Genomic DNA, 23,725 nt, shown 5'->3' with positions numbered 1-23,725 from the left:
ATTGTCGCAATTGCAGGAACAGTTTCCACAGCATTCATCATGCACAGAATCATCTCCAGACCACATGCTGCTTGAGTTCTAATTGTTTCTAGGGAAACCACTCAATGTTTTGATGATCTTTTGTAGGAAGATATAGACATTTGTTTCCGATGGAAATAGTTGTATCCCACAATAGTATTAGAGGTTCTGTTTTAGTTCCAAAATAGCAATAAAAAACAAAAACCCTGGAATCAACTGCATCTTGTAATCCATGACTTTGCGGTTCTTTGTGTGTTCGTCCCATACGTTACGGAGCCATGGCTAGGTGGCTTTATAAGAAAGTTTCAGCACCCACATCTTTTTTTTTTTAATCTATACAGCGATTATTATCAACACTCATTTTTGTTCTAAGTGGTTACATATATGAATCTTTTTATGATATACAGGTATATATATTAAAAAATGTTGTAGCAAAATACGACAGCAAAAGTCATTATCTTCATTCATTATATATACGGTAACATGAATATATTTATAAACTCCAGCTTTCACTTTTTGTAAGAGAAAAATCATCATTAATCTACCCAGTAAATTGCATTCTTTTGCATAGTCCTATATCGGTTTTATTTACAATGTATTTTTATAAAGTCATGACACATTAATGGTAATATTTTCTTTATTTAGGGACATCCAGGCACACCAGGTGGGACTGGCCCTACAGGACCTCCTGGGCCACCAGTAAGTACTGTTTTAATAAGCCTTCATTTCACACGTGGCACTGCCGGTCAGTGACAGTGCAATGGCACTACACTGGCAATGCAGTGGTGCTGTACTGAGGACAATGGTAAAACCAGGTTAGTAGAATTGTACCACAAGTGGGCCGTGCAATATGATCCAAATCCTTTGTGGTTTTCATAGCTGATAATTGATGTGGTCTGCTAAGAAATTTCTTCTGAGTAACATGCTGGCTTTATAACCGTCTCCCAATGGAATGACACTTTTTAAGGGTTAATGAACACTTGAAGGCTTTAACAATCTGTAATAAATTGTTTGGAAGCCCAGTGTAATACAATCGGTGCCACTTTATCAGGAGATGTAAAAAACTTTTAGTGTTTGAAAAAACAGTATCCCAGTTAAACAAAGTGACGTCCCAATTAAACGACATAAATAGCTTTGGGAATGTATGCTGCTTTACCTATATTGCTGTGCCAGTATTCATCAAAGAATGTGCTTTGACAGATAGCTCAATAGTTTGGCAGCGCATGTGATCAGTAAAAACGTGTGCCAGAAGTGAAAGGAATGCACTGTAAACCTGACCTTCAGGTTGCTGCAGTTAGGGCATCCATACAGCTATGTTCCCGCTCGGGAGGGAATGTGTACAGAACACAGCTGATGGAGGAGAAAGGTATGAAGCAAAAAACATATTACTGATACCTGAGGCAGGGGGTTCAGTGTTGAACTGAAAGTTCTTATGAAGTCAAATTCTGTTTTTAAACAATAGGTGTTCAAATTGAGGTTTAGGTAAATGAAATGTGTGTTTTTTTTTTAATTAAAACTAAAATAAATCCACATTCTTATATCAGTGACTACTAATAAAACAAATGGCTTGGTTTTAAACCCACAGACTAATTGATATCAAATGGCTCTAAATGCCAGCAGCAAAAAACTGTTTTCACCAGTAATGTCATCAGTCTAGTGCTATTCAAGTTAAGCCCACATAAGGACTTTTCTTTAAAGACCAATAATCCCTAGGTGATAAATGAATGGAAAGTTCAGTAACATTTCTATCTTACTGGCTTAATCATTTTTCCAGTAGCCAACTATACTGCATCATCCAAAAGAGGGAAGCAATATGCTAATTTAACAAGAAAAAAAAAAGTTATTACAGGAAAACTCCGATTACTCCAGTATACTGTTGTATGTAAGTAGTAAAGTGAGTATTCACCCAGTATGTGTTTTGCAAACAACATAATAATTATGTCTATTTTTTATATGAAGAAAAAAAGGAATGCATGAAACTTTATGGGACTTGGAATGAAATATAACAATCAAGACACGCATGCCTTTTAGATCCAGTCACACTCAAACTAGGAGTTTAACAACAAAGATTAAAACACTTTGTTTAGGCTGTGTTGGCTTTGGGGAATGTTTTTAACACATTTGAGTCAGCAGTATCAAGGTACATCTGCCAAGAGGCAATTTGCATCATTATTTGTTACTAGTACTAGTAATAAATTAGCCTTAGAGGTGTAACTGTGAATTACTGGACAATCCGTACGTCTTCAGAGAAAAATGCTTCAAGACACCACTCACCATCTTGCAACTTTCCTGTTGCAATTATGTGGACACATTTCAGATATCAGTGTCGCAGAGTGTTTGACTTGACATGAACCAAACGCTGTGTGTAGCTGTTAATACAGAATGCTGTCTTTATACAGAACGTTTTCTTGTCCAAGTCGGGTGGAACTTTGAAACTCGGTCCAGCGTGATGTCATCACATCCTTATCACGCTGGCATCATGACAGTAATATTACAACGCGTAGCTGATGAGAGATCAAGAGGATTAAAGTCTTGCCTCTGGAGTCGAAAAACCTGGCCACCACTTTGAAAAGAACTAATTTGAACAGCATTGACATTATTTAGGTTCTCTAATTAGAGGCCAGTGTCTCCTGTTTACTTCACACTAGAAGAACCTGAAGTCTTGCTGCTAGAACCTTCTCTCCTGCTCCTTTGTTAAGAGACCTTTAATGTTAATTGGATTTGGCAGCCATCAGTGTTAGTAGGAGTACAAACCCATCATCTGAAAAATTAGCACTTTATATATATTTTTTACCATAGTTTATGGTTCTGCAGCCTGACATCATACAAGTTTGCACAGGAAATATCCCCTATTAAAAATTGAATCATTGGAAGAAATTAGAGTTATAAGAACCAAAAACAAACATAAACAGAGACCTCTCAAGACCTCCTTCTTAAATACCTAAGCTTGGGATCTTAATTGGGTCAAATCTTATTAAAGTACGGTAGCTGTTGCTCATTCAAAATAGGTTAGAGTTCAAGCCATCAGCTTCTACAGTGTTCTGTTTACAGTCAGTTTGGCAGTTAATTGCATTTTTTGTTGCATTGCATCAGGATATTGGACATTGAATGAGGTGGCCCAGATGGTATGTTTTTATTTTAATGGCTTTACAATCTAGGCTTCTTGAATTATTGTAATCTACTACAGCTGCTTATATTTCATAAGCCATTTCAGCTAGCAACTGCATATTTTCAATGTTATGAAAATCCATGGGGTGAAATCTAATGGGACACTTGACTATGATCTTTGACCTGCGATGGCTGCCATATTGGGGGTTGTTTTACTTTTTGCTTTCCAGATAAGGCTTAGCGCTTTAAGATACTGGCTTCATACACAGTACCCGAATGAATTCTCTGGTTCTCTCAGTCAAGCTTGATCAGGGGTATTGTACAAGAAACATTAACCCTATTCGTGGCCATTATTTTATAAAACAGTCAAAGCTGCATATCTCAGAAAGCCTTTGAGATAGTGACTTCATATCTGTAAGGGTTATATAAAGCCTCCATGTAAATGTATTACATTTACTACTATTTGTTGCTACTGTGTGTACTGCTAAACTGCAGCCCAGTGTCTGCAATCCAGGTCTAATGTATTATACCTGTGTGTTTTGTAGGGACTTCCAGGATCTCGTGGGCCAATTGGTACAAAAGGACCGAAGGGCAGACGGGTAAGAAACGCACGGCTTTTAATTGTCAAGTTTAACAAGGTTGTCTTAAGCATTGCCACACAATTGCACATCAAGGCTGAAGCATTTTTTTCCACAGTAAACCAGGACAGAAATAATCAATGAGAGCACAGTGTTGAGCGTCAATTCTTAGATTTTATGACACAACTATCACTAATAACTATTGTGATAAATGGTATTCAAGTTATGTTCTTCTAAAACTTTGCTAATAACAAATTGCTGTTTTTATGTAGAATTCACATGGTGGGTATGACAGGTGTATTGATGTTTAGGTACTTGACTATTCGAAGGGGCTTGACGTGAGTTATTGATTTGATTCTGAATTGGTATGAAAGACATGCTAAGTCACTTTGAGAGTGCATTCCTCAACCAGACAGAGATTATTTTGTAGTGTTAAGTTATTTTATGGCATATTGGCAAAAATATCCAAGATACAGGCTACTGGTGCACGAATGTCTCTTAGAAGTAGGGGTGCAACCTGGCTCCATATTCTCGGGACACTAAGACAGGCCAGGATTTTCAACTCCCCACTCTAAATCGCAAATTAAATTAGTTTATTCAACATGTAAATGGAGTGTGAGTCGCTAAATGACTGGAATTGTTTTACTTACTAGTTAACAAAAGCACACACCTGCCCGGGGGTGAGAATTACTTCCTGCCAGGAACGTTTAAAGTAGGAAGTAATCTATAATAAATAGAAACTTAAACAAAATAGAAAGATTCAATGAAAAAGGATGCTGGTGAGAGCAGAGTTATTTATAATGAAGGAATTGCACCGTTTTGATAGCTGTTGTTTACCATATAAAAGTTAAAGCAACACGATTTTAATCCATTAAAGTCAGTTCATTTGTGGTTTATGGATGAGTTAAGAATACGGACCTGTCTTAGTGTCCCGAGAGTAGTGGCAACCCTACTTAAAAGTTTGTCCTTTCCCAAAATGTTGTGCAAATTAAAATGATGTAAAGAATAGTCGCTATTTTTTTACGTTGGAGGATTTTATCTGACAAACCTAACATTTTAAATTAAGACAGTAGTGTGTCTCCAGTAGAATTCTGCATGGAAGCGGCTGACATTCGGGTGGTTAGTTAGTTACAGCATGTCTCTTTACATTCCTGCTATGATATGTCTTCACCTCAGTTTCATCATCCGTCACCACTTTTTTAAATGCAATCCCAGATGCTCTAGCTGGGGTCTCCCTTGTGCGGTCCTGCTTTGAAGACTCCTTTTGTGAGGAAGTGGGGGTGTAAATCATGACAAATAACTAGATGTACTGGAGTAACTCTCTCTCAGTGCTTTTGGAAATGCAATTCCTGCAGGCTGGAATTAACCTCACCAAGGCCCTCCCAACCATAACATTTTCTGTAAATGGATCTTGCTTTCCTCTAACTTTAGTGAATTCTACTGAGCTCCACCAGTTAGTGAGGCTCTGGATGAACAGAATTGCTTTAGTAACTAATGCCACTAGTACCGTAAAAATCATTTTATAGGTCGCACTGGCGTAAAAGTCGCACCCCCTTTTTGAGACTTACATTTTAGGAAAAGGCTTTTTTTTTTTTTTTTCTTCCTACATGTTCAAGGCCGATTTTAAATAAAGAAATACACAGGTTTAGTTTCGAAGTAACCCTTGTCTGCAACATTTTATTCCATTAATAATTTTACAGTGTTGTTTGTTTTAGTTAAACTGCTAATATAAACTTGTTCCGTTTTTCAAAATTTCATGTGTCAAAACATATCAAAATATAGATATAATACTACTACTGTAAATTCCAGTAGTAACAGTGTAAACCACTGACAAGTGGAACTTGAATGGATTTAAAAAGTAAGAATTCACAGTGTAAGAATACAATGTTTTTATGGTAATTGCCTTCTAATGCTGTTGTAACCCTGTTTATTGATAGGAGAGTTTAGGATCCTGGCTAAAGGACATTCTGCCTGTAGCGACTAATGGTTTTCAGGAATGTTAAGTGTTTTGCGCCTTTGAATAAATAGAGGAGTCTGAGGAGTTTTAACTGGATTCTGTAAAAATACACGACAAATATGAAAAGACATAACCACAGAGGAACAAAGTCCATAACTTAAACACTGAATAGTGCTGAATTCAGAAACACTAAAATAAATTTCCATTGGACGACAGACATTTAGACTGGAAGTGTTTTTCAATGTGTTCTAGTCAAAACGTTTACCACTGCAGTTTCTTTTTGTATTTCTAAATTCAGCACTATAATAATAGTAGTAACAATAACAGTAGTAATAGCAATAGTAATAATGGGTTATAATAATCATCAAGTAATCTCCAGATAACAGCAGCACTCAGGAACAGGGCTCTGTGTCTCATCAGAGCAGTGCAGCGGAGTGGGAGGGTGACTGGGTTCATTCCACGTTCAGCTTTGCAAAGTGACTTCTGAAATCTGCTTCCTAGTGAGGACAGAAAGAACCAGTGTCGTTTATTAAAGTAGAATTCAGTTAGTCGTTTGCTTGATCCCTGGAGCCACCATCGCCATCGTTGTGTGTGCTTAATACGATCTTAGTACGATTGACTTCGTACGATCATAATTAAAATACATAAACAAGGGCATTCAGCTCATTTTCTTTCCATTGTTGATAATTGTAAAATATTTCACTGTGTTTAGTGGCCTCCAACATGGGGGACACAGGCACTGATTCTGCTACACAAAGTTGTGTAACCCGTGTATTCTGTGCGGTGGGTATAAATAATGTAATTGTCACACACATAGTTTCTGTACAAAGGGTATTGTAGTAATTATATCAGATCTTATAAAAAATATTTGAACATCACTTTAGACTCAGTCCAGTTGAAATCTGTTAATCTGTTAAACAAGGCCTCATTCAGCAGCTTTGAGAACTTCTGATCTCCCAGATCATACATTTTACAAACATGCTTTTCTTTTTTTGCCAGGTAAATTCATACAGCTCAGCGACAAGAAAAAAAATAAGCTTTTTGATTCAGTTAAATCCTTTGAAGCTGATGTATAGAAGGCTAAATTGCATACAACAAATGATTCTTAGAAGTTTTCTTTCATTTACACGTCGCCAGAACACACACTTTCATTGTAAGAACACTGCTAACGTACCTACTGCAGGAGTACAAAGAATGCTGCAAAGCCTTGTGCTTTATGAAAGTTTACCACACTAAATTTGCACAGTAATGTGCTCGTTCCTCCTTGCTTTTCCCATAGTTGTACTATGACTTTACCCTGTACTGTACCATGGTTTGCTGCTTTACTTTGCTATACTTTTACTGTGGTAAACTTTTTTTAAAGGACTGTCTATTAACAACTGTGAAACAAGTTCAGCATTCACTTTGACTTAAGAGGAAGCCATGCTTAGGGAGGGGCCTCCCAAAGTAATCCTTTTGACCTCAGCTGACCTCAAGGGTGTAAGGTCAGCAGTTAGGAAGTTACCACAAAACTAGACACCCTTTTTGTGTGGCCGAAAGGCAGGCTTTACCTGAAGGTGCTTTGCAGACAACAAATCATATCTATATAATAAATGGAGAACCAAGCCACACTCTTGATAATGTATCCCAATTACATTGGCAAGCTAAGCAACGTTTCTGACACTTCCAAGGCTAAACATGCCTACTTGATTTAGTTTGTTCAGTTTTACCTCAGAATTTAGGAATTTGTCTTCAAGCTTTGGGTGAATGCTATGAAAGTGTTAACAGCTATTACATCAACTTCGGATGACCTCATATAGCAGCCAACTGTTTGTGTCTGGATCTATCTAAACTGTTGTCTTAGAGTTCGCTAGTAAAACCGTTCCAAAAGAGGAAAAGGATTTATTTTATTTGTTTTTTGGTAGTTGTTTCAGCAGGCTGACTCACACACAGATATATCCTGGTGATGTTTTTAAATCCAGTTTCAAAGGAAAGGCAAGAACCTTGCAATGTTTTCCAGAAACAACTTTAAATCTGCAACGAAGCAAAACCTTTTATTTACAAAATGTGGAAAACATTACTGAGCTATTCCTATAAAATAGCGATCAAAGGACGTTTTGGGCTCGTTAATAGACAAATGTAATAAATTCTTCCTAACTTTGGTTTGAGTTTAGATTCCTGAGAACTGATACAATAATTACACATCAACCAAACTGAATCTGAGCTGGGGGATAAACAATAGACCAGACTGGAAATAACAGCAAAATACAAGAGGGGAGGCCAAAAATGAGGGATAATGTCCTGCGTTTGTCATAGAGCTTTGGTATTGTGTTGAAAACCTTGTCTCTGTAAAGCAGTTGGATCCAATAATTGTGTGCGACATGTAACAATCCCTGTCTGTACTGTAGTTTCTAGTCTTTATTCTGATCTAAATAACACTGGCCCACATCCATTGGGTTTAATAGGGTCATCTCTACTATTAATTGCCAGGATTAAACTCCAACCCTTAACAATAGGAATTAATTAATTAATGTTCTATGAAAATGTGTGATTTATTTTAATCTTCCTATATTGGTAACTGAGTACCCTTGTGTACTGTACTTGTAGACTCAGGGGATGCGTGTCACTTCATTTCTTGCAAACTAAAGTAGCTAAATATTTGCAATAACGACAACACAAAATTGCACTTCATTGCGGTCTTAATATCAGTCCCTCCGTCAGTGCTCTCTTGTGTCGTAAATTGCTGTTGCAGCATAATGCGAATCATTGCAATGTGCATGGACAAGGTTTAGATTGACCTTGAGAATGGGCTAACAAGTGAGTCTTGAAAAGAAAGCTTTGAAAAAATGATTGGCTTGTTCTTGTCTTTGGAAACATCTTTGTGTTGTTTGCACTGAGAACCATGTATACATAGTATACATACCTCTTGTGTGAGTGAGTGTGTGTATGTATGGCTGCACTGTCATTGTACAGCGCTGGATTCATATATTTTAGGTAACACAGAATACTTTAGAATGAAATGTGTTGGTATCTCTGTTTTGTGTTCGCAGGTTTCTACTGTAATTATATTACCGTCCTCCGAGAGCACTCCATTAAATCCTGGGGTACGCCTGGTTGCTCTTCTAAGACAGACTGCTGTCCATCTCAGAAGCAGTAATATTGTAGATCTAATTTTGGGATGTAGTCTCTAATAATGTTGGACACACAAGAGGCATAAGGGGAGCTTGCTGGAAATGAAATGGAGGATGTCCCCTAAAGCAGCTTTCCCACGCAGGCTCATTGAAGAGGAACCCGGTTTATATCTAGCATGTTAAGATGGAGCTGTGCGCTCATGTTTTCCGCACTGTTTCTTTTATGGGTATCATGAATCATTCCGCAAATGCATTTATATTATTGATATCAATTAGTACATTTTATTTTATTAATTTTATGTCCAAAACCACAACTGCGAGGTGCCAGCTATGCTCAATATTGGAAACAGTGGGGAAAATGTAATTCATCAGATGACGTACTCTATTAAACGCATATGTACTGCATTAAATAAGAATTGTTCTGAATGAAAGTACTTAAAATCAACCTCTATAATGTTACCAGCAGTAAATGTGGTCACATGTGACCAAACACACACACACAAAAAAGGATTTGTTGCTTTTGATTTTATGAATTTTGTGGGAATGCATTTTATTTGCATTTGGATTATAGCAGCATAGTATAGTTCACTGAGAGAATAGTGTAGCTCACAAAGAGAACAGTATAGCTCACTGAGAAGAACACCTTCTCAAATGAAGAATTGAAGCAACCACCCCATTTAGTCAAACTATGCTTTTATGAGGAGCCAAAATTGCTACAGATTAATTCCAATTAATTCCATAATTCTTACCAGTCAGGGAATGATTTTAAATGCATTGTGGTACGGTAACCAAAGCTTAAGCATCATTTGAACATGTTGATTGCTGCCTTGGTTTCAATTAAATAGCCAGGCTGTGGTTAATCTCATTTAATATGGCTTGGTTGGCATGAAGAAATGATTACGCTGTGACTCCGAGTCAAAAAGCACATAGTGGGGTTTGGAAGACCCTGGCAATACTGGTCATTAAGTAATCGTTCTCCAATATGGAGTGCATTACCCTGTGGTGAAATCCACGCAGATCATCAGAAAAGCCATCCCACCGCAAGTGCTTTGCAGAATTTGGACAGCGCTAGTCTGTAACAGTGTAGCTTTCACATGATCTTTTCCCATGCTAAATATGAGACAGCAGTGTCCATTTTTGAGGTTGCCTTCAGTATTTAATACTCTCCAGATATAATTAGAACACCATTGTGCTCTCAGAAGACCTTTGTGAATGATGAATAAACGATGCATAACAATGTCAAGCTGGTTCTGCCAACTACTACCCAAATGCTGACTTGAGGTGCTTTGTGGGTGAAATATATGTTTCAGCAAGTACCCAGGAATTCCACAATCATGACCACCAAAGTGACTGAGTGAGCTTTTACTGTAATTAATAACACAATGGTAGACATTACTAAAAAGCTGGTCTTTGTTATTCCCGTTGACGATGAGAGACCCAATAATGTTCCCAGCTATTCTCATTGTCTTTAGCTTGACTGCCATCTGTCACCTTCTAAGAGTTTCCGTGAGACTTCAGGTGAACCAGATACTTTCATGTGTGTCTATAAGATTAAAAAACAAGTTTAGTTTTGTTAACTGTGGTATTTCATGAGTTTTAGTACTTGAAGTAAAATCATTTGTAAAGCAATTGGCAGATTGTCCTTGCTACAACCAGGATAACATTGGCTGCAGTAGTAGGAAGATTGTCAAAGGGACATGTGTCTTGCCAGCATTACAAGTCTCACTGCTTAAGTACTTGAATATATTTTTATACATAATTCCCATCTCCTCTGTTTTGGAGTCTGAGCTGGTTTTGATCCCAGGCCTTCATAGGTGATAGGAATGAGAGTTCAGAGAATAAGCTGATTCTGACGCTGAACAATAAGCAATGTATTTGTTTATTTAGCAGACGCCTTTATCCAAGGCGACTTACAAGGCTAGGGTGTGTGAACTATGCATCAGCTGCAGAGTCACTTACGACTACGTCTCACCCGAAAGACGGAGCACAAGGAGGTTAAGTGACTTGCCAAGGTCACACAGCGAGTCAGTGAGTGAGCCAGGATTTGAACCGGGACCTCCTGGTTACAAGCCCTTTTCTTTAACCACCGGACCATACAGCCTCCTCACAATAAGGGGGTTGATTAACCTGTACCCCAGAGGGATAAGCCACAGCTGGATTTTTAGAGCATTTTCAAACATCCTCTTATCAGTGGTTCTACTGGAAATCCCACTGAAATAAGTGGTTGATGAAATTTAGGGTGATCCCCAGAGATGAAAAGGCTGTAGACCTGTGATTATAACAATGTGAGGTGCTAGAGTCAACTTTGTAAATTTAATTGGACAACCCGGCTCAAGTCACAAATAAAATGGGTTGGTCTGAACACACCCATAACTTCAGAACCATTCAATCAAAAACTATTAAGGCTTATAGTTTGTAGTATTTTACAGCACCGGGGAACTGTCCTGGATTGCACCAATCATCTATTCATGGTTATCCTAGGATTGCCCCTAAAAATAAGTTGGTGAAGCCATCTTGGTACTGTAAAATGCTCTAAAAAATCCATCCAGCAAGTGTAAATTCAAACAACCCCAATGTTACGTACACAAGAGTTAGCAATTTTGTCAGTCTCAGCACATGCTGTTCATCTCCGCTTGAGATCAGAATGGCAGGGGTGGTTGAGGTCAGGACTGAGGTGTAAAACCAGTTTGCATTAAACATACCCAAAGAGTGTATAGCCCGGCATAAAGTAATTCACACAAATTCCAACTCCCATGTCTGGGGTCAGGACCTCTTCGGAAATGAACATTTATCTTTAAAAGCCACAGAGAGGAAATGTATTCAAAGCAAACAAACCCCAAGATCTGAATAGTGTCCTAGTCTGTCATCGCAGTGGTGCTGCATTGTTTTCTTGGCTCACGTCATCACAGCTTTGATATATTATAAACTGTTGGCAGAACAATGTCATTATGAAACAAACAATATGATAAATCATTTTTGTTTTCATGTAAGTCTTCCTCTGCAATATACAGATAGGGTTGTTTTTTTAGTTATCAAGTTGTTTTGCTTCTAATAATTAATGCTGAGGTCATCACTAGTCATCATGAGTTATATATGTACCCATTCCACATTCAACCCACAACTGTTTCAAACCATGACTAGTTTGCATATTTTGCTTTTTTTCCTTTGAGCCGACCTTTATACTTCCTTTTCAAGGACAATATTCATTAAATTAATTTATTTAATTAACCAAACCATGCTAGAAATCATTGTCTTTTTAGTATGTCTTAATAGGTCATTTTACTAGGTGTATGAATTTTGCTGCATCTTTGTAGCACAGTATAGTTTGCCTTTTATAAGTTACATCCTGTAGGCATACAGTACATGAACGTATGAATTGCTGGCTGTAGTTCTTCCTGCTGTGTCCTGTAGCCTGCAGAGTACAGCATGGAAGCACAGTACAGAAATCAGATTCAGGAATATCCCTGTGTGTGGAGTTTAAAGTGAGTTTGGGGCAGGGATGTCCTGTTGCTCATTCAACCACAAGTTCCATCCTCCGCTTGTTCAGAAACTGTGCAAGGGAGACCCCTGCTGTTTAGTCTGACACTCTGCCTGTGTGTTTTTCAGGGTGCCAGAGGGCCTGATGGTCCGTCCGGGGAGCTGGGGTCATCAGGAGTCAAGGTTTGTGTGTTTGGGTTCAGAGGACACGCTGCTCTAGTTTACACTGCCAGGCTGTTCTAACAGGGTTACCCATTCAGCTACAAGCTTCAATACACTCCAGGCCCTATATGGGATTCAGTACACTAAAGAAAATTCAAAAAAGCAATACAAGTTATGAAACCAGGTCAGAGCTATTAAAATGTTTTAAATCATATTGAACATTGCAAGACAAATACCTGCGCACAAACACTGGCAGATCGCTATAGCTACCATCGGTTTGTATGTTGATAAACATTTTCATGCAGTAAATATTGATGTTGGGGCTAAAATTAGGAACGTTGCACTACAGTATGAACTGAATTGTGATCGGTCACGTTTTTATAGTTTGCTATCAACTTCGCCCGTGTGTTGCATAAACAGTTCAAATTGGTGAATATAACATGTACATCGTTGAACTTTTAAATTATTAAAACTCAAAGTTTGATAATGTTGTATTGCATATTTCACTCACATACAGTATACCAAGAACACTTTGTAACTTATAAACCGCTTCCAATTTTAAGTGGAAAAGGCTTTCATGTAATTGGATTAACAATGAACTCAACTCTCATGAGTGAGCTAATCCACTTACAGCGTACAGTCTCATACAGCGTTCTTGCAGGTTGGGGATTTGCAACATTAATTAAACGTAGCATTTCTTCACAATGTAATCACTTTTTAAATATTGTAAAACCTTTTTTTGTCTCTTCATATTAGAAATATTTATGTTAATGTTTCTAATAAGGGGGTTCCCAAGTGGCGCATCCGTTAAAGGCACTCCGAATGGAGTGCAGGATGTGACCTATAGCCTGGACGTCGCCGGTTCGAGTCCAGGCTATTCCATTGCTGACCGTGGACGGGATTTCCCAGGGGGTGGCGCACAATTGGACGAGCCCCGCCGGGGGGGGGGGGGGGGTCCTTAGGTCGGTCAGGGTGTTTCTGATATGGTAAAGATCTCATATACATTTACTGTACAACTAAATGTTTTAATTAATTGCATAAGGACTACTAATTGGCTTTGCATGGTAATTTATACCATGTTTTAATCATAATAAATGTGAAGACATTGTTGTCATTGTATACAAAACATGTGTTTATTTCACATGAGAATAAAGAGTTGTGTTCTCTTTACAGGGTCCTGAAGGGCAACCAGGCAAACCTGGCTTTGATGGTCAGCAGGTAAGATCAGAGTGCCTCACCTCTGTCTTATACAGCAGCTAACAGAGTTGAAAGACCTAAGCCCACCAACATCAGCTAGATTCAAGAAGTGTATTCATCACAAGAGTATTGCAAAGGGCTCCCCTTGTAAAGGCGCTACTACATGGAGTGCGTGGAGAGTCATGGTGGTGCAAATCCTGGTTGCACCGAGTTGCTGATAAGGAGCACTGCAGTGGCGTCCCATAGAGTAGGGCTAGGGTTGGTACACACAGTGACCCCTTCAGGTCAGGCAACAGACTGGGCCACGCCTCAAGAGTTCAGCTGCTTAGGTTAGACAGGTGCAAAGAGGCTATTGAATAGACATAAACAGCGGTTTCTTACAGAGTCAGGAGACATTTAAATTGGACATTTCAGATTAGAGAGGCAATATGATTGGGAAATAATATTTATTTATATATATATATATATATATATATATATATATATATATATATATATATATATAAGAATCCAGGATTATGCAGCTCCATAAGTGCCATGTCTATTTGTTTTACTTTTCTTTATATACTGTTGCATACGGTTTCTAATTTGGTATTTCTGTAATTAAAGGGAAAGATCGGAGAGCCAGGTGAAGCAGGTCCGCGGGGCTTCCCGGTACGTTCTGTTAGACTGTCGCTGTTTTATTTGCTGTACAGCCACTCTATTTTTTCGGTCATTTGTTATTATACATCCAATGCCTGCTGGGTTTCCTCAATACTTTGTATATCAGTGACCAGATATTTACAATCTCATGACATTAAAACCAGTCATGTGATCAGTGTGGTTGCTGGAATTCTCTTATTTACAAGTTAAAAGTTTTGTCTCATGAGATTTATCCTACCAAATGGAAGACAAATCTTACAAGACAAGCCTTGTGTACCCTGCAGTTCAAATTACACAGCTCAGTTGTGAGACCTATAGCAAATACAGCAATTGAGGCATTTGAGATTGTGAACTCAGGGGTATCCAGTTAATCTTTAAGTGTATCCAAGTCAATTATAAACAGGAATTGTTCCATTTAAGTCTTATTCCCTACTTGAAATATACTGTCAGTATTCTGTCATGAAATCCATGATTGCTTCAATTCCATTCTGTATTTCACTGATAAACAGACAACAAAAGTAAAAACTGGTCTTTTTTTTAATTTGTAGGGAATTCAAGGACCTACCGGTCCACCTGGAGCAAAAGGAATTGCAGGACAGCCGGCAAGTTCATTTTTATTTTATTTTTGTTTATTTCTGTACTATCTGTATGATTTTATATGAAACGGTGCATTGTGAATATGTAACTACATTTCAATCGATACTGTCTTTATCGATTAATTTAGAACAAACACAGAAAAGTCTCTGCTGAAAAAATAAAGATCCTTCACTGCTAACGTTATGAAGGTTTCTGTGCAGTGATGCTGAATCCATCAGTGCCGTACAGCGCAAAGCAAACCTTTACTGATCAGATGCTGTGGTCTAGCTGCCCTCAGAAAACCAATGGAATATGAACAGAGGGGGGTTCGTGATGGTCTCAGATTGGATTACATGGGAAGGAAACGGTCCACTGATTCCTCTTGAAGGTCCATTCACAGAAGCTAATTAAAGGGAAAGAGAGAGACAGGTCAAGGTACTCCTCATGAGGTAGCATCACCGCCCCAGAAGTGCTGCAGCGTTCCGTGATGATGACACATCAATCCACAGTGGTTAATGCGGTTCCTGGGTGGCTCGTGTGGGGATAAAGGTGGTCTCCAGTGGACTCTCCAATCTCCTGAATTTTACCCACACAAGAACATTTGGGTTAAGGACAGCTACCACAGTATCCGTTAGAGCTGCTGTCAGGACTTTACCATTGGAGACCCTTTTGTAGACACATTCATTTGATGGATCATCCCACTTCTCCCTGCTTTTTGGGTTTATGATTCTCGAAATTCAAAAGGAATGATAAGTTCTAACTGTTTTATTACATTTATTCTCTTAAAACCCAAACGCCCAAACATGCAGCGACATTGGTTTAAAAAAGTTATCCCATTCTGCGGATGTAGGTTTTGGTGAGTTTCATTTCATTTCGACCCCTGTAATTCCAAGCTCAATACATTTTTTTTTTTTTATTAAAGGGACCTCAAGGGCCTCTGGGTATGGCGGGACCATTGGGAGAAATCGGGCACAAGGTAATTTTTAACACACTAGTATTTTGTTTCCTTGTTTGTTAGAAAGATAAAGGTCATGTGAATACATATGCCTTTCGAAGAGTATTTATTATGCAAACATTTTCTTTCATACAACAATCTGGAGATCATAAATATTAATTTTGTTCTAGAGATTTCATTAACGAAACATGTGCCACAGTTTGAAGATTAACAGCTCTGCAATTTGGCTCTTATAAGCTGCTTTCCTATCTGTAATTAGGGATCATTTCCAGAGGTACACTTTAACATAAGGGGGTAAAAAAGGGAACCACACCACACTAGTTTTCTTGGAAGAGGCTCGGGACTGAATAGAAAGGGAGGACCTTCAGGTCATAATTGAGTTTCATTGGTGAAGAACCTGCAAAAACTCCTGCCCTGCACCATCGTGCACCACGAGCTGTACTATAGAACAAAATACTATTCCTCCCTGCCAAACAGAACCTACACTGGGTTACATGTATTAAACTACTTATACAATTTAAAGCACCATGATATGCATTCAACATGCATTCAACAGTTCTGTGCTTAATGTTTTTACATTCCCTTTAATTCCAGTGTATACTGTTTGATTTTTGTAGAATGTTACAAGTAGCATTGCGCATGCTGTCCTTCAGACAAGCATTTGCTTGTAATTTTTTTTTAAGGAATCCTAATAGCACTCTGCTTGCTTTTGCTTGTAGTTTTATTTTTCTTTATGCTGTACATAAAACAGCTGACTAATCAAAGTGGTGTTATATTGACTTAATCCAATATGGCATATTAATTGGATAAAATGTTTATGCTGAAAGCAGTGTGTGCGTGCGTGTGGGGGCGTGTGTGTCTGAAATGAAAGCCTTTCCCACTGTGTTTTAGAAACTTGCATCCTACAATCGAATGTTTCTGAATTTCAGGGTCCTTCAGGAAAAATCGGTGAGCCAGGCCTCCCAGGCGAACCAGGTGATAAAGTAAGAACCTTTACCGTAAATAGAAGCCACCTGTCTGCTGACAACAGAAACTTTTTCTTTTCTGCATAGATCTTGATATTCCAAGTTAATCCTTTGCACCACCAGATTACCTAATTCAAATTACCCAGCTAATTGTGCAGCATTTTAATGATTTTAAAGCTCTTAAGCAACTGGTTTATGAAAGATGTTGTTTTTTTACCTGTGTCAGTTCAGTGTGTAGGAATATGTTTTGGTTTAAAAGATTGTAAATGCGTGTTTAAAAGGGAGATGTAATGACACTCCAGCTTCGTCCCCTGAGACCAGTGGTTGGCAGTAATGGAATGGTTGTATCAGCGACCCAGTATTTCTAAATACTGCCTGTTGTCTTTTCTTGACAACTGACATGGGAATTAATCACAAGGATTTAATTAGCATACATTGTCTGGTTAGAAGTAATTTCCTTTCCTCTTTTCTTGTTTAAAAGGCCTGTGTCCTTCACACAAAGTCAATAAGGCTACTGGCACTTTGTTTTGTCACATTCCTACGCTGCCATATTGTATTCAATTTGATATTGCACTATTTTTTTAGATCCACTCTTTTATCAAGTTGCATTTCAATGTGAAGTTTTAGATGTTTTAACGAGATTTTGGCCTTCTAGCTTTAAAATAAATCCTCTTTCATGATAGACTCTGAAGGCATTTGTTGAAATGTTTTTCCTCCAAATTCTTTTAAAAAATACATCTAAAAAATATTAAGTTGTTTATTTTAATTAGTTTTTGTCTTTTTTTTTTTAAACAAACAAAAAACAGACAGAACACATCTTACATGCTGAGTTTCATGACTGAAAGAATGTGTTTTAATTTCCTCAGGGTGAACTTGGACCTGCTGGGGGTGGAGGTGAACCAGGGCTGATAGGTCAACGGGTAAGTAGCTGCTTAAATTTATTGCCAAAAATATATAGTGCTAAAAACACATGATGAATACATCTAGACGAGACTCGGATACACAGGCCGCTCAGGGGCCAATAAAGAAGCGATCCGTATAAAACATGCTGCAGCAGAAGCTGATGAAAGATGCAATGGGGTGGAATGAAAACCGCTTCTTTCTGAGGGTCAAAGGTTATCCCAATACACTCAGTGTTTGTAGTGGAACAGAGATAGGATCACCACATAGGCTGTCAGACTGTAAAATATAAGCTCCTGGAAATGAATCAAAACATCCTGGATGAGATTCACACAGGAAAGATGAAGCCACTGTTTTATAAGGTATTCTTCTTTTTTTTTTTTTTTTTTTAAACCATCTATATTTTTTTATGTTAAATTCCTTAGCTGTTTAATACCAAGTTATGTGTACTTTTCTGAGTTTTGTAAATAGAAAATCTCAGTGTAAAATCACAGTGGCAGAGGAACAGAAATGACTTCTACACACCCCCTAGTGCTCATTTTCCAAACCACCTCTCACATTTTGGATATTGGTTCGTAAACCTGGTAAATAATGATCTAAACAGAAACCACAGTAGACAGTGACTCGCAGAATTAAACAGGTAAGAAATTAAATAATGGGACAATGTAGATTATATAAAGTACCCTTAAAGTGCCACAGCTGCCACATCACAACATTAGCAAGACTAAATGTGTATTTTATATTGTTACCTTGTAAAGTTGTTCAAATACAAGATACAAGAGTTTTGATATGAACACTTTTTTTACCTTTTCAAGTGTTGAAAAAGTGACAAAGTGGGCGATGAGAGTTTTCCAGCATAGTAAAAACTACAGACTTGTAGCATCAGGGGGAAATAGTTCTTGAACCTTATGCTATCAATATTACAAAAAACTTTTTTAAATTGTATGTTCTGGTCAGGAGCTGGACTTGGAATTGAAAGTGCCAGAACAGACCAAACCGCTCACCATATGTACATTTTCAAACTTAATCCTGTACTTTCTCCTTGGCATGTTGACACTTCTGTAGGTAAATAATCCAGTTGCCTAAAACTATGTTTTAGTTAGACTGAACATTTCAGCTAACAAAAATATTGTGATTTTAATATCCCATGCTGCATAGGGGGAGCCAGGGCTGGAGGGAGAAGCCGGATCAATGGGGCCTGATGGGACCAAGGTAAGAACACCACAAACTGTGGTGTGCTTGTTTTGGGAAGTGCGTCTGGCCATCATTCACGTTTTGTGGGTCATGCAGACTTATTTGCAACAGCAGATGTTGTGGATTTCACCAACTTGCTGTAATAATGAGTCCCCAGCAGATTTATAAAGAAGGATTAGATGAATATGACCTTTTTTATGTAGTGGCTGATGCAAAGCAGCTCTTTTTCTGAGTTGGTATCTCACTAGACTCAAGCAATCATGACATAATAGGCTTCTTAGCAAAGACAGCTGTCGTCCAGTTCTGTGCATTCCCTCCCAATATCTGTAGGAGTCACGTGAGAATGCAATTCTCCCATGATTCTAGCAGGCAAAGCATGGGGAAGGCAAAACCGTTCCTGATTTGAAACTGATTACATATTTCTTGTTACTATAACAATAATACCTTTGATTTGACAAGTATAGCGTATAGTTCAATTTACTAAGTGAATAGGGTTCAGTGCTTGCTGTTGTCTCATTGGCGGTAATGAGATAACAGCAAGTGCTTCAGTGCTTGCTGTTGTCTCATTGCTTGTTATACCAGTTCCCACACTCAGGTCCTTGTAGCGATGGGTAGTGTGCCATCCAACAGTGAAACATCAGCCAAAACGATATTCCGCTTTCATTTCACAAGAGCAGCGTGGCAGCAGAATCCCACAGCTCAGCTGTCTTTAGTTGAATTATTCTAGAAGACAAGGAATCAATGTGGATAAACAAGTCAATATTTGATTCAGATTACTGCCACATGAATTCTAACTAGAACACAGGTCACAAATACATATTTTGTCATGAGTTAGAGCGTTTACCACTTCCCCCTTTGTCAGTGCCTCTTGGCTTTGCCAAGTATCATCATGATAGCTTTTGGCAGTGTGCTAATGCAGTTTCTTACAACATGATAGACTTCAGCAACGATACACAGTACATTTCCAAAGCTGCCTCCAGTCCTAGTGTCAAAACAGCATATCTGAGACCAGTATGACTCTATAGGTTCAGGGTTATATAAAAGGATGGATCCATTCCCTGGTGAATGTTTTTGTCCATAGCAGCACTAAAATATGGCAAACTGACTTATGTATTTCAGTATAATGTCTTCTAGCTGATGTTCTGTTCAAAAGAGCTCCAAGAATCAGAACTCAAGCTTGTGCAACTCCTTCAGCCAAGCCGCCATGATGTTCTTATTGTTTTCTCATATTAAGAACGTGCAATATAAATCTTTTAGGTATGGTTGCTTTTAATGTTTTAGTTCCCAGCTGCTAGTTTGCTGTTGAGCTGATGCAAACTGTCTATTTCTAAAAGCGAATATCTGATCCAGTAGTTTTAAGTGGCTGTGCTCTGTCAGTAGTTGTAAGAGCCAAATAGGTCTTAGTGATTGTCTGGGAGCATAGACAGCACTAAGCATTTCTAATAATGAGAATAGTCAATCTTGTGTATGCTTGTTTGTAGGGTGAAAAGGGGGACATGGGTGTTGAGGGGGAGAAAGGAGAAAAAGGGGAGCTTGGACTGAAAGGAAAGGAAGGTCCACCCGGCGATCCTGGAATGACAGGTGTCAGAGTAAGTCCATTCACTGTTCCTTGAGAAGCCAAATACATCCTTGTATTTCTGCTGTGAAATATTCATTGCTGTTTGCTTTTCTACAGCATCTTTACCACATACGTGATTTCTGAAGTAATAACTGACTGACACATACCAATCAACCCTGTTGAGTTTGATAAATAGGTCAATAGGGTTTATATACAGTACAGATATACATGTCTGTAGTCAGTAAGGTATATTGTTTGGAGTGGGGAGGGCTACAAAAATGATTAAAGATGTAATCGCATCTCAGTGGTCTGAGTGGACACATTTGTGTTTTACCATACCCAAAGAATAATAATTGTATTTAACTAACCGGTTTAATTTAGCTTCTCATGATGGAATATGAGGTTGCTAATAATCTGTAATTGGGCTGTTGCCAGCATCTAGTTGAATCCATAGTTGATTTTTATGTTGGATTTAAACTTGTTTTCACAAGCAACCCAGTTTTATTTTCCACAAAAATTTACTTATTGTTTGTAGTAGGAGTTAACAGACATTATCTAACTAGCTAAGATCAGTACTGCTTGTATTTTTCTAGTTGAACACGTGAAGGAGTGTTTAAACAACATACTGTACATGCATGTACACATATCTGTGTTAGTGGGTCACAGGCGAATCTGCTTGGCACAGCATTCTCTAACCAGCGGAAACATCTGGTCCTTGTAAAAATGCAGCTGGTTCAGAAGCGTCTCCAGCGAGCCAGGCCCTAGCGCAGACAACTCAAGCCACAGCAGGAAGGTGTGCCACAGCCGAATATCAGGTGTCACACAGCGCAAAACGCTGTAACCCAGTCACGCAACTTACAACAGGTCCAGATGTCTGACACAGTTCTGCTGGCACTGCTGAGAAATAGATGGCTTTATCTGGTGTCACTGTAACTTTAGCCCTTTCTGCTGTAGAGATACAATACATATGTTAAAACACTTGCAAACCAATAGCCCTCCACCACACACCACCAGCTTCTTGACAAACCCTGCACCAGCCAAGAATTACCTGAGAATCTCAAGCGCTGTTTATAAACTATGCAAGTTGGTTGCCATGGTACCACGTGTAGTGTGGTGTATGTGCTTTTCCATAGAATTGATTTAAAAGTCCAGTGTTATTACATTTGAATTCTCAGCAGTTGTTATAAAATGTTACCTATTACAACGGCAAGACATTTAGATTGTCAAGCTCCACAGTGTAGGCCAGCTGCTTTCTCAAGTTTAACATTGAAAGTGTGGGGTTGCTGTGATACAGGGCATGTTTGTTGGTGCTCTGGGGTACAGGCATGTCGCTCTGCGAGGTCATGTTACTCTACTGACTCTTGGCTTTTCCAAAATAAACTAACCCAAGTTTACAGAGGAGGCAAGGAGGAGGCACTAAAACACGTAAATCATACACTTTATTCCAGAGCAAAACAGTGCCTCTCCCATGAGATTCACATTCAAGTCTTGAAGGAAACAGCGCAGGCCTTATGACCGTTATATAACATCAGAAGTAGTCTTTTCAAGCGCCACTAAAAGCTTTTCAATCAGAAACAGTGTGGGTTTTTTTCTGGTTTTGGCTCTTTGGGTGCTAGGTGATAGATGATGTATTCCCCAAACCACACACACACACTTTGATACTGAATATATTAAGGATGGAAAAATTGAGGTTGCCCAAGGAGGGATGTGTCACATGAGGACATTTGGAAAGCCCCTATACGTTTGTTCAGAACCTCTCTTGGTATGGACAATCCTCCGCACTAGCGCTTGATGTGATCAAAATCACGATCATGGTGACGTTATTTTGCAGGTAGACACCTTATTTTATTTTTTTTGTTGTTGTGATATACATGTTTCTGACATACCTTAGTGATGCAAATGAACAAACAGAATATGGTCTGCTGTCTTTCGTTTTTACCAAGCATTATTTCTGTAACTTTTCCCTGAGCTAAAAATGAGTCTCAGAGAGTAATATGCAGTAAAAATTGTATTTATTTTAATGCTCTTCATCATTTTTGTATTTTTTACTAATTTGTTTGGTTTATTGTTATTTTAATCTAGGGTCCTGAAGGAAAACCTGGAAAAGCTGGTGAAAGAGGCAAACCTGGCCAAAAGGTACAAATTGAGCGATTAATACAATCGGATTCATTGAACCTACCAGTTATTCTTTTCAGTTCCTTATAATTAGTTTAAAATACCTTTTAATTTAGTCATTGTGACTGAAAATCAGCTTTCTTAAAATCGCCTTCATATTTCAATTTGCCCTGACTATAATATTCTAGATATATGTAGTACATTTTATAACATGCGGTTCAACAAGAAGTCTCACATTTTTAGTACTGTTGTTTTTAGATAAATGATTTGTTACTTTTAAAGTTAATTATACATAAACAAAATTAGACACTCTGCAAAATCCAAAAGCATGTTGAACATGTTTATCATAAAGTCTCATTTGTCCTGCTCTCCTTGTCAGTGGTTATTTATTTTTTAATTGAGTATACAATTTAACTAAAAACAGAGGGTTTGTAAAACAGGCCATGAAACCACAGAAGACCATTCCACTTAACTGACTGAAAGTGAATGTTTTCTATGAATGAGTTTCAGCAAAATGTAGAAATCTTAAAGCATATGTAACGATAAAGGGTTGTTATTGTGGAAATAATTGAAATTATATGGATTGTTTTGCTCTGAGTTAAGCATGTTGCCACATTCTGGTCAGGGTGTCTTAATATTTAGTGATGGACTGTTATGCAATCCATCTGGTATTGTGTTGAGTGCATTTGGATGATTGCTAACTCATTTGAAGAGCAGACTCCTCAGATATATGCTGTCCTGTGTTTGGATTTATTTTGACACCCATAGGAATAATGGTTTGTTTGACCCCAGGGTAGTAAAGGTCACCAGGGTTATCTGGGAGAGACGGGCATCATTGGCAAGCAGGGCGCTGTGGGCTACACTGGGCCGAAGGGATCGAGAGGCACGCTTGGACCTGTGGTAATGTTGAAACAAAGACAAAGAGTTCCTTGCTCGGATTACTGCTGTAGCTGATTTAATTTAGCACTGTAGTACAGTCTGGCATCTTCATAAAAGCTCTGCTGTGTTACTTATTGATTTATGTAAACTACAAAAGACATCAGAAACTTTTTTTTTTTAAATGAAGGGTGGATTTCACATTGGTGGATTTCCTTGGTTCTCCGTTTTTTATATTAAAGTTCCCACAAACAAATGTTTTTTTTGAGACAAAAAGAAAGTCACATTTATCCAAACATCTCCGGATAAAAACAAATATTCAAAAGGATTTAAAGAG

At 38.3% G+C, this 23,725-nt stretch overlaps 1 protein-coding gene across 3 annotated transcripts in view; it reads left to right on the top strand.

Annotated features, from left to right (window-relative positions):
• The window catches only part of LOC117396881 (collagen alpha-1(XXVII) chain B), a 155,717-nt gene that overhangs the window by 112,825 nt on the left and 19,167 nt on the right, over window positions 1-23,725 (top strand). For all 3 annotated transcript variants that reach the window (XM_059005748.1, XM_059005745.1, XM_059005747.1), the window contains 13 exons: window positions 664-717; window positions 3,672-3,725; window positions 12,378-12,431; window positions 13,584-13,628; window positions 14,217-14,261; window positions 14,798-14,851; window positions 15,748-15,801; window positions 16,710-16,763; window positions 17,612-17,665; window positions 18,804-18,857; window positions 20,321-20,428; window positions 22,480-22,533; window positions 23,305-23,412. In XM_059005748.1, the coding sequence (XP_058861731.1) occupies window positions 664-717; window positions 3,672-3,725; window positions 12,378-12,431; window positions 13,584-13,628; window positions 14,217-14,261; window positions 14,798-14,851; window positions 15,748-15,801; window positions 16,710-16,763; window positions 17,612-17,665; window positions 18,804-18,857; window positions 20,321-20,428; window positions 22,480-22,533; window positions 23,305-23,412 (792 nt within the window). The remainder of the gene's footprint in view (window positions 1-663; window positions 718-3,671; window positions 3,726-12,377; window positions 12,432-13,583; window positions 13,629-14,216; window positions 14,262-14,797; window positions 14,852-15,747; window positions 15,802-16,709; window positions 16,764-17,611; window positions 17,666-18,803; window positions 18,858-20,320; window positions 20,429-22,479; window positions 22,534-23,304; window positions 23,413-23,725) is intronic.

Source organism: Acipenser ruthenus, chromosome 31 (genome assembly GCF_902713425.1).
Source record: "Acipenser ruthenus chromosome 31, fAciRut3.2 maternal haplotype, whole genome shotgun sequence".
Taxonomy (NCBI): Eukaryota; Metazoa; Chordata; class Actinopteri; order Acipenseriformes; family Acipenseridae; genus Acipenser; species Acipenser ruthenus.
Note: the sequence above shows the minus strand (reverse complement) of the source record. Positions and strands in the feature narration are given on the sequence as shown.